Source organism: Zea mays, chromosome 1 (genome assembly GCF_902167145.1).
Source record: "Zea mays cultivar B73 chromosome 1, Zm-B73-REFERENCE-NAM-5.0, whole genome shotgun sequence".
Lineage (NCBI taxonomy): Eukaryota > Viridiplantae > Streptophyta > Magnoliopsida > Poales > Poaceae > Zea > Zea mays.
In genome coordinates, this window is record NC_050096.1 from 65,244,023 (window position 1) to 65,253,537 (window position 9,515).

The following is a 9,515-nucleotide window of genomic DNA, read 5'->3' on the forward strand; positions in this document are numbered from 1 at the left end:
CCCTTAGGGACTATGGCTACAAATTGAGCAAAGTCCCTCTCCTATGTGATAATGAGAGTGCAATCCGCATGGCGAACAATCCCGTTGAACACATCCGCACTAAGCACATAGACATCCGGTATCACTTTCTGAGACATCACCAGCAAAAGGGGATATCGAAATTGCTTATGTTAACACCCACAATCAATTAGCCGATATCTTTACCAAGCCACTAGATGAAAAAACCTTTAGCAAACTCAGGAATGAGCTAAATATTCTTGATTCTCGGAACTTTGATTGAAATATTGCACACATAGCTAATTTATATACCCTTGATCATATCTCTTTCATTTGGTGCAAATGCATATCTCTTATTCTTCTTGTGCCAAGACTACGACTAATGTGTTTTCAAGTGTATTTCTATACTAAGTCATAGATTGAAAGGGAAATGGAGTTTTCGGCAAAGACAAGGCTTCCACTCCAACTCTGACGGTATCGTTTACCCTTTGCCGTTACTCCTACAACTCTCAATGGTATGAACCTTCACCCGTATTCATTTTACCATGTGGGAGAAAATATTAGGCCCCAAAGGGGGAGAAAATTTCACAAGGGCTCTCAAGTTCTCCATTTTTGGCGCTTAATGCCAAAGAGGGAGAAAATATTAAGCCCAAAGCAAAAGGACCGCACCACCATTTCAAAAACTTTCGAAATGAATTTCAATTGGTAAATTTCAATTGGTGTATTTTTCAATTAGTATCTAATTTACAATTGATATATGAAAGTAAAATTTCAAATTGGCATCTTCAAAACTTCACATTTAGCATGAAGGAATTTCAATTGGTATAAATTCACTTCATAACTATTTCAAAAACCCTCTTGAAAGCTAAGGGGAGAACTTCTTAAAGGGGAGCTCTTATATGGTCAAAGGAAAAGCATTTGAAACAAGGGAAGGAATTTCAAATCTTAAAAATGCTTCTTGCAAAAGTTTTTGAATAGATTTCCAAAGGATTTGCAAAAACAAAACCTGTGGTGCAAATGTGGTCCAAAATATTAAATAAAAGAAAGCCAAATCATTCTCTCTTATTCATATGTTTAAAATCTTTCATTGTTGTAATTCTAAGTAACCTATGCACAACCTTCTCAATTGCAAACTAGTTACATTTCTGCACTTCATATTTTGCTTTGGTTTGTGTTGGTATCAATCACCAGAAAGGGGGAGATTGAAAGGGAAATAGAGTTAACCATTTCCTATAATTAATTTTGGTGGTTGACGACCAACATAAACACATGGACTAACTAGTTTGTCTAGAAATCATGTATTACAGGTGCATAAGGTTCAACATAAACCAAGAAAGAAATCAAGTTAGGGACACAATTTAATTGGAGCAAAAGGACTTGAGTGTGCTGAAAATGGCGCACCGGACAGTGTTCGATGCACCAGGCTGTACAGCAGATGAACCAGCCACTCTCGAGAAACTCCAGGGTGTGCTCCACTATAATTCACCGGACTGTCCGGTGTGCCACCGGACTGGTCGGTGAGCCAGCGGAGCAACGACTCTTTGCGCGCCAACGGTCGCCTGCCGCGATGAACAGTGCATGTCAGAAGTTAGAGGGCACCGGACTGTCCGGTGCAGCTAGAAGACAAACGTCACCAACGGTCAACTGCTCTGAACCCTAACGGTTGCGCTGATGTGGCGCGCACCGGACAGTGCACAGTGACTGTCTGGTGGCGCATCGGACTGTCCGATGCGCCCATCGCCAGCAAAATTCAGCCAACGATTAGAAGTGGTTGGGAGGCTATAAATACCCCCAACCACCTCATTCACTTCAAGCCAAGCATTTCTGAGTTCTCATTCATTGCAAGAGCAAAATCCCAACACTCCAAGACACAATCAAAATAATCAATCCACTCAAAGCCCCAAAATCAACTCTAGTGCATTAGGGCTTGTGAGAGGATTACTTGTGTTCTTTGTTGCTTTTGTCGCTTGGTTTGGCCTTCCCTTCTTATTCTCAAGTGACTTGTAATCGAAGTAAGAGACACCTAAGTGTGTGGTGGTCCTTGCGGGGTCTAAGTGACCCGGGGGAGATTAAGGAAAAGGCTCGCTCGGTCTAAGTGACCGTTTGAGAGAGGGAAATGGTTGAAATAGATTCGGTCTTTGTGACCTCAACGGGGACTAGGTTCTCTGGAATCGAACCTCGGTAAACTAAATCATCATGTTCACTCGCCTTGATTCTTGTTTGATTTGTTTTCCCCTCTCTAACGTTTCCTTGCTAGTGTGAATTTGAGTTGGCTCCCATATGTCATCCGCAATACTTGAGCAACTCCTAGCAAGAGAGATATTCTTTTGGACTTGAACTTAATTCTAAAGCTAACCCCCGACCTTAGTGTGTGTTTAAGTTTATAAATTTCAGGTTTTGCCTATTCACCCCCCTCTAGGCGACTTTTATGTCGACACCAAAAGTGGCAAATAGGCAAACCGCAAGCATATAGTTGTCAATGTAGCTTTCACCAGGAGTATTCTAGAAAACCGCAAGCATACAATTATCAATGTATCTTTCACTAGGAGTATTTCATATATCAATTTCCATGGAGAATGAGAATGAATACCAAAGGATCAATGCCAACCTATGATGATACAAGGAGTTTTTATAGCATGTAGAGAAGATCTTTGTAGCTTATGATATCTAGTAAGGTAAGATAGGTCAACATAAAAATTATCTTACTCTTGCTCAGAGGATGATAGTCAAGACAGTACAAATAGTGGTGTCGGGCACTTGGGAATGGGGTGCCCAAAGAAAGCTCATGAAACTCCTTAAAACAGCCCACCAACCAAGTCCCTGTCGAGCAACCTCACGAGGCAGAGCGAACAACCAAGTCCCTACCGAGCAGCCTCGTGAGGCGGAGCGGACCACCAAGTCCCTGTTAAGTGAGCTCTTGAGGTGGAGCAGACAACCAAGTCTCTGCCAAGCCACCTCGCGAGGTGGAGCGAATGACCAAATCCCAGTCGAGCAAGCTCGCGAGGTAGAGTGGACGACCAAGTCCCTACCGAGCAACCTTGCGAGGCGGAGCAGACGACCAAATCCTAGCCGAGCAAGCTCGCGAGGTGAAGTGAACTACCAAGTCCGTGACAAGCGACCATGCGACGCGGAGCGGGCGACCAAGTTCCTACTGAGCCACCCCACGAGGCGGAGTGGACGAGCAACCCCGCGTGTCAACCTAACCAGGGGTCGACCCAATGTTGTTGACCTGCATCAGCGTGTCAAGATGTTTCATCACCAAACCATGGCTGGACCTTAGGTATGGTGTCGAAAAGTCCCTATCGAAACACCGACTATACATCATCACGTACTGTCTCAAGCAAGCCTCCGCTGACGTATGGGGCCAGTCAACCTCAGTCATAGGGGCCTCAGCGTCAGAGTCTCAATAGTGACCCACATACTCGAAAAGGACACAACAGATACACCATACCGGGTGTATGCCTACGCACGTCGGCGGGTGACGTAGGCCTATGATGATAGGCGAAGCCGCACCGCGCACGACCGCACCACGGGACTGACTCACGAGACCCACCACACACTAATACGAAAATGTTAGCGTAGGACTGGCTACATGGATCCATATGACGAATGAGCGAGATGGTACTACATACCAGGAGTACGACTACGCACGACCCTACGGAGGACCAACCACGACAACCCGGAAGAACCAGTCTCTCTCTCCCTCTCTCATTCTCTCTCTAGTAGAAAACATATTTCCTTTATAAGTTCCTACCCTTGAGCTATAAAAGGGTAGGCCCTCTTTCTTCTTAACACACAAGCACACCAGTTGTAACACGCTCCAAGCAATACTCTGAACCAGTATAAACCTAGTGTCTCAGATCTCTCGTTGAGTCCTAGCGATTTTCCATTCAGAGTGAGTCTGCGCTAGCACCCCCGCTGAACACAAATTTTATTGTCTCCCGGTTTCCAAAACCACGACAAGTGGAACCTATGAGAAGTGGCTATATAATTGACTCCTCCTTTAAGCATGAATGGGAGTGATGGGATAGGAGGTATTTATAGTTGAGAGGTAAAGTAGGGGCTACTCCAAGTATGGTCCCATGACTCCATGTGACATATCTTCATAGCCTTTGGATGAAACCACTATTAAATTAAGCACCAAGATGAATCGTTGATGTGCTTATTTAGATACTTTCATGCTAGAGGTCGATGGGTGAAAATTAGGGGTCAAACAACCATAAGACGGTTGGTTGACCCTCATATGGTAGGTGAGCCAACCTTGGACCTCTTAACATCTTCCTCATTAGGTATGAGAGCTTGTGGGTCCATCTTGATGCCGGTTTAGCTTACAAGCGGGTCATTCAATCCATATGCTCTCATCTTTCACCTTTGAGAGAAAACACATCTTGATCCAAGGGTTGGTATTGTTCATGGGAGTGTGTAGGAGGATAATGGAATCTTGAGAGGGGGCAATGGTCCCATAGGTAGTTGACTGACCCCTATGCGGGCCCATAAGCTTCTACTTTGCTTCACTTTCTTCTTGCATTCAAATATATTCCATGCACATGTGGAACTAAGTTATTTGTGTGAAATTCACTACTACTTTACATGCTTGCTCCCAAAATGAATGTTTTGTAGACGACTTTCACTATGTAAAACTATGACGAATCACCATCAATAAGACCCCCGAACACTTAACTCTTTGCCCATCCTCGAGTAAATATTAAGATTAGAATAAGCATAAGCATAATATTCAAGATACACTACTAATATAAAAGTCTTTCTAAAACATGTCTTACATAGGTAGGATATGTGGCATTAGCTAACATATATCCTTAAGCAGATGAAAAGTGAAATGGTTCTCAAAGCGAAGTCATCTTCCCAAATTCACATCTTAGTAACCTGGAATTTTTTTCAAAGTTTTTCACAAGAAAAAGTATAATTTACCTATACTCATCAAATGGTACTCTCAAAACATTCATTACTGTATCATTCCTTATCAAGGCATATCAGTAAATTGCTTTCTTTTGTCTTATACTACTAAAAAGTTTGTGTGGAGTTCAAGTAGGGATAAACATGATTGCATACTTATAATGCATATATATTATAAAGTCAAACATGGATTTAAAGAGAAAGATGCCACTCTTAGATCAAGATGTGCATCTGTATGGAATACGATGATATACTTTAGGGGTGTTTGGTTTTAGGGACTAATTTTTAGTCCTTTTATTTTTATTCCATTTTAGTTCTAAATTGCTAAATATAGAAACTAAAATAAAGTTTTAGTTTCTATATTTGGTAATTTGGGTACTAAAATGGTATAAAATAGAGGGACTAAAAATTATTCCCTCGAAACCAAACACCCCCTTTATTGTACTCCTTGGCAACATGATTCCTCTTTTTAGCTTATGATTTTTTTGAGACATGTATATTTTTTCACATGTCAACATCTTTTCCTATGTAGAACATCGTTGTGTGGTGCAATCCTACAAATGAGAAAAATTGGGGATCGCCCCCCCCCCCCCACCCACACACTTCTTTGAGACTGTATCTATCTTTTATTCAAAAAACTATAGAAATCAAATGCAAAGAGACCCTACTGGTGAGATACAGCAGAGTCAATATTTCTAAAATAGACTAAATTAAGCATATTACATGGTTTTAGAAGGACAAGGATGACTGTGTGCCTTATTTATTTTGGTAACAGGTGGAATGAGATGAGAAGAAATGACTGTATGTAAAATTTGATATCATTTGACCAAAGAAGCTCAGTCACCAAACCTATGATGTGGGTCGACCTATCCCCTATGTTAAAATATGTCAAACTTTACATAATCATGATATACATCTCCCAAAGTCAAATGATGCACAAATTTATCTTATTTGGTTAAGATTAGGAGATCAATAAAGACGTGTAAAAGGCTAAGAACGAATGTAAAGAAGGCATGTTGAGTTAAGAAGTTATATCATGTAAAGCTGTAACTCAAACATGTTTAATTATTTATCTAAGTAGATACCGTATTCAAGGCAAGAAAAATTAAACATTGACCATCGGTACCTAGAAGGTTAGACGGAGGGTGAATAACTTACAAAAATATCCTACAAACTCACAAGTCAGTAGAGCAAAGTTTGATAAAGTACAAAAGTAGTGTTAAAGCAACTATTTTGCACTAACACTAATTCATCTTATGCAAGCCTCTAAATAATTCTAGTAGGTCTTTAGTTTATTTTGATCAATGCAACCTACTTAGCAAGGAATACAATTATTACTAATTACAATACAGAAATATCATACAAGTAGATAAATGTAATTGCAAAAGTAAATATAGTGAACAAACCACACGAGACAAGAAACAATACAAGATACTTTCTTGAGGTTTGGTTGCCCGTCAACAATCTATGTCCTTTGAAGTGCCACAAGACACTATGCAGCCAAATTGATACAAAAGGACACTGAACACGGGAATCCAATATTACATGTATATAAATAGTGAGCCATATACATGAGGGCTTTTTAACTTCAATGAATCTCGAGACCAAATCCAGGACTGGCGTCACTATAATCCAGAGTTTGGGCTACCGGTACACCTACAAAAATCTCAAGAGGAATTTCAGTATTGCTGCCTAGGTGGCTTCGACTCTGCTACCGTAACACGGATCTGTCTGCCGTCCAAGTCCTGCAGGGTAATGATAAACCAATTCAGTACATCCTGAAAGACGACTAGACTTCAACTTTCGAAGGCTGTGGCGTGAGCAGCTAGGGGAAAAAAGAGTGATTCAGAACTCACAGCGCCATCGAGATTAGATATTGCATTCTCAACCTCTTCGGCGGAACCGTACGTGACAAAACCAAACCCCCTTGACCTTCCACTCTCCCTGTCATAGATGATCCTTGCTTCCAGTACCTCACCTTGCTCACTGAACAGGTTTGCGAGAGCTGAATTGTCAACTCCCCAGGAAAGGTTACCCACGTAGACCCTGTTGGCATCACCCCTGGGTCTTTGCGGTGACGGTGATGACCGATCTCTGGGTGGTGGCGGCCCAGAGTTCACCCTCAAACTTCTTCCATCAAGCACCTATATTTCGAGAGATCATGTCCGATACATAAGAAAATGAACAACTTCTAGACATTCTGTAACAGAATATACTCAATCAAGGAAACAGAATACAAATGCTCTATCTGAATCCTTAAGAGTAACCATTAACTTAGAACTTGATTTATGCAATGCAGGATCTGGTGCGGAGACATGAATGAACATCACGGAATTCCTAGAGTATTGCAAAGGTCACAATTCCAGGTAAATAAACAATGTCGCACATTAGGAGAATGATCCATTGTGACAGCAAAAGAAGGTGCATAGCTCTGGAAGAACCGGAGTGAACTCACATAGCCATTAAATTGGTCAACAGCCACCTCAACCTCTTCGACCGAAGACATGGTCACAAACCCGAATCCACGGCTTCTTCCCGTCAATTTGTCATAGATAACCTGCAACAAAATGCAATGCTATCAATTGGCAAAAAAAATTGATATATCTTATTGATGGGGGTGGCCTACTGAAAGAAGTTATGACCCAACTAATTGCGTTGTTGACTGTAGTTAGTATTCTTATTGCCTATACCGCAGCTAACAGTAGGCATATTCTGTCTCTCAACTTTGATAGCACTCAATATCAGTTAATTTCCCAGCAGCATGAACACTAGGATCGCCAAATTTATAGGCGAAGTATAATAGAAGAAAAAACGAAATGTGATCACTAGGGCCTACTGATTATCGAATGCATATACGACACCCACCTCGACCATCTCGACGGAGCCGGCCTGCTCGAAAAGTCCCGCGAGCTGGGCGCTGTCGACGCTGAACGGAAGGTTACCGACGAAGACCCTGAGATCATCTGAAAACTCGTCCCCGCCCGAACGCCCCTCCGCCTCGAGCTCCTCCGTCACGGCCGCGGTCGCGGCCGCTCGCACGGGCTCGAGCGGCCTAAAGCCCACCGCCGCGGCGGACAGCGCGTGGAGCTGCGGCAGCCCCGATGGGAAGGCGGCGGCGGACGGGGCGGCGGCGGCGGGCTTAGCGGAGAGGGAGAGGAACTGGGGCAAGAGGGAGGTGGAGAATAGCGTGGCCGCCATGGGAAGGGCAGAGCCGCAGAGGTGTGGGTTCGGTTTTGGGCTGATAGGGTTTTGGGGATAAGGTGAGGACAGAGGACTGGACAGAAGAGGGAGCAAGGGACACCGGGTGGGTTTGTAGTCAGTGATGCGGGTTCGTTTCTGGCCCGATGTATTGGGCCGCAAAACCGTCAGATACAGCAGCAACCTTTTTAGGTGGGCTGTGGACCAATCTATAATATTTGTTTAACATTTTTTTTTTGGCATGGATGCAATACTACGGTATGATTAAGCCCATGTACTGCAACAGGAACAGGAACAAAAAAAAAGCCACGAGATGTTTGATAGCCAAGCCAAAATCAAGATCATGGTAAATTCAATCTTGCACACATAACAAAATACTTCCTCCGTCCCAATATAATATTCGTTTTAGGTCATTGTTTTTGTTTCCATATTCAAATTGGTGACAATGAACCCTAGACAACGCCCTAAAACGGATACTATTTTGACACAGATCTTTGCGGCGAGTAATTTGTAGCAAATTTTCGCTTTGCCCAAGAACAATAGTAACGGTCCCTGAACAATTACCAAATAGTTAGGACCGTCCTAACATGTTGTTGTAGCAAATCATCCTGACATGGACCAAATCAATTTGCCTAGCTACCAATTATTATTTAGTTACAATATGAATAAAAAGGATATACGATTAGAACCTTCTGGATGGCACAAATAATCTCACAAATGCCTATCATAAGTAAAAGTAGATTATCACTGTAAACTGTCACAGTGGCCTATTTTGAATAATACATATATCAACCGACACAAATCAGTTTAGAAATTTTGATAGCATTAAACATTTACTTACATATGTTATTGTTTCTACATGTGTGCCCCACATCAATCGATAAGTAAGCAATTACATGTATGTATGGTCAAAACAAGCAAGAAATAAGGTCGCTAGAATTGTTCTAGTAATGCGCCAAGTGCATAAAAGAAAACATGGTGTGTTAAATAACCTCGAGGATTAGTTTGAGAGCCAGAAAACCGGAAGAAATTGAAGTGGTTAAATTCTCTTCTTATTCAAAACTGAATAAGAAGGAGAATCTAATCCCTCTAATCTTCTCCGATTTTATGGCTCCCAAACTAAACCTAAGAGCTTGATCTCGCTCCATCAATCATGATGCCGCCAAGAGATTCATCTCCTTCGTACAAAAGTTGACAGTGGTCTGATTACCGACTTTCATTGCACAGCGGCCATCCCTTGCAAGTCCGGCCCCTACGTACCATTGCAGTCCAGGAGATGATACTAGTCTCTTCTGAAGAGAGAAGTGGCTTAGCTTGTTCTACGTAACCAAGAGCTTCATTTGACTATGTACTAGCATCATTCAGTGAATTCCGCACCTCCATGCATGGACTCAAGGATCCGCACG

At 42.3% G+C, this 9,515-nt stretch overlaps 1 protein-coding gene across 1 annotated transcript; it reads right to left on the bottom strand.

Moving 5' to 3' along the window:
• Positions 1-6,305: 6,305 nt before the first annotated feature.
• Positions 6,306-8,193, bottom strand: LOC100282223 (uncharacterized). The gene is made up of 4 exons (NM_001371844.1): positions 7,777-8,193; positions 7,367-7,468; positions 6,768-7,055; positions 6,306-6,656 (listed from the first exon to the last, which is right to left on the bottom strand). The coding sequence occupies exons 1-4, from the start codon at positions 8,107-8,109 to the stop codon at positions 6,591-6,593; spliced, it is 789 nt and encodes a 262-aa protein (NP_001358773.1). The 5' UTR covers positions 8,110-8,193; the 3' UTR covers positions 6,306-6,590.
• Positions 8,194-9,515: the final 1,322 nt, after the last annotated feature.

What these genes read in the sequence shown, in the direction of transcription:
- LOC100282223 (NM_001371844.1), bottom strand. Translation starts at nt 8,109, where the DNA reads ATGGCGGCCACGCTATTCTCCACCTCCCTCTTGCCCCAGTTCCTCTCC. An exon ending in TTGACCAATTTAATGGCTAT is followed by an intron (nt 7,056 to 7,366) that starts GTGAGTTCACTC and finishes CTCGAAATATAG; the next exon opens with GTGCTTGATGGAAGAAGTTT. An exon ending in TATCTAATCTCGATGGCGCT is followed by an intron (nt 6,657 to 6,767) that starts GTGAGTTCTGAA and finishes ATTACCCTGCAG; the next exon opens with GACTTGGACGGCAGACAGAT.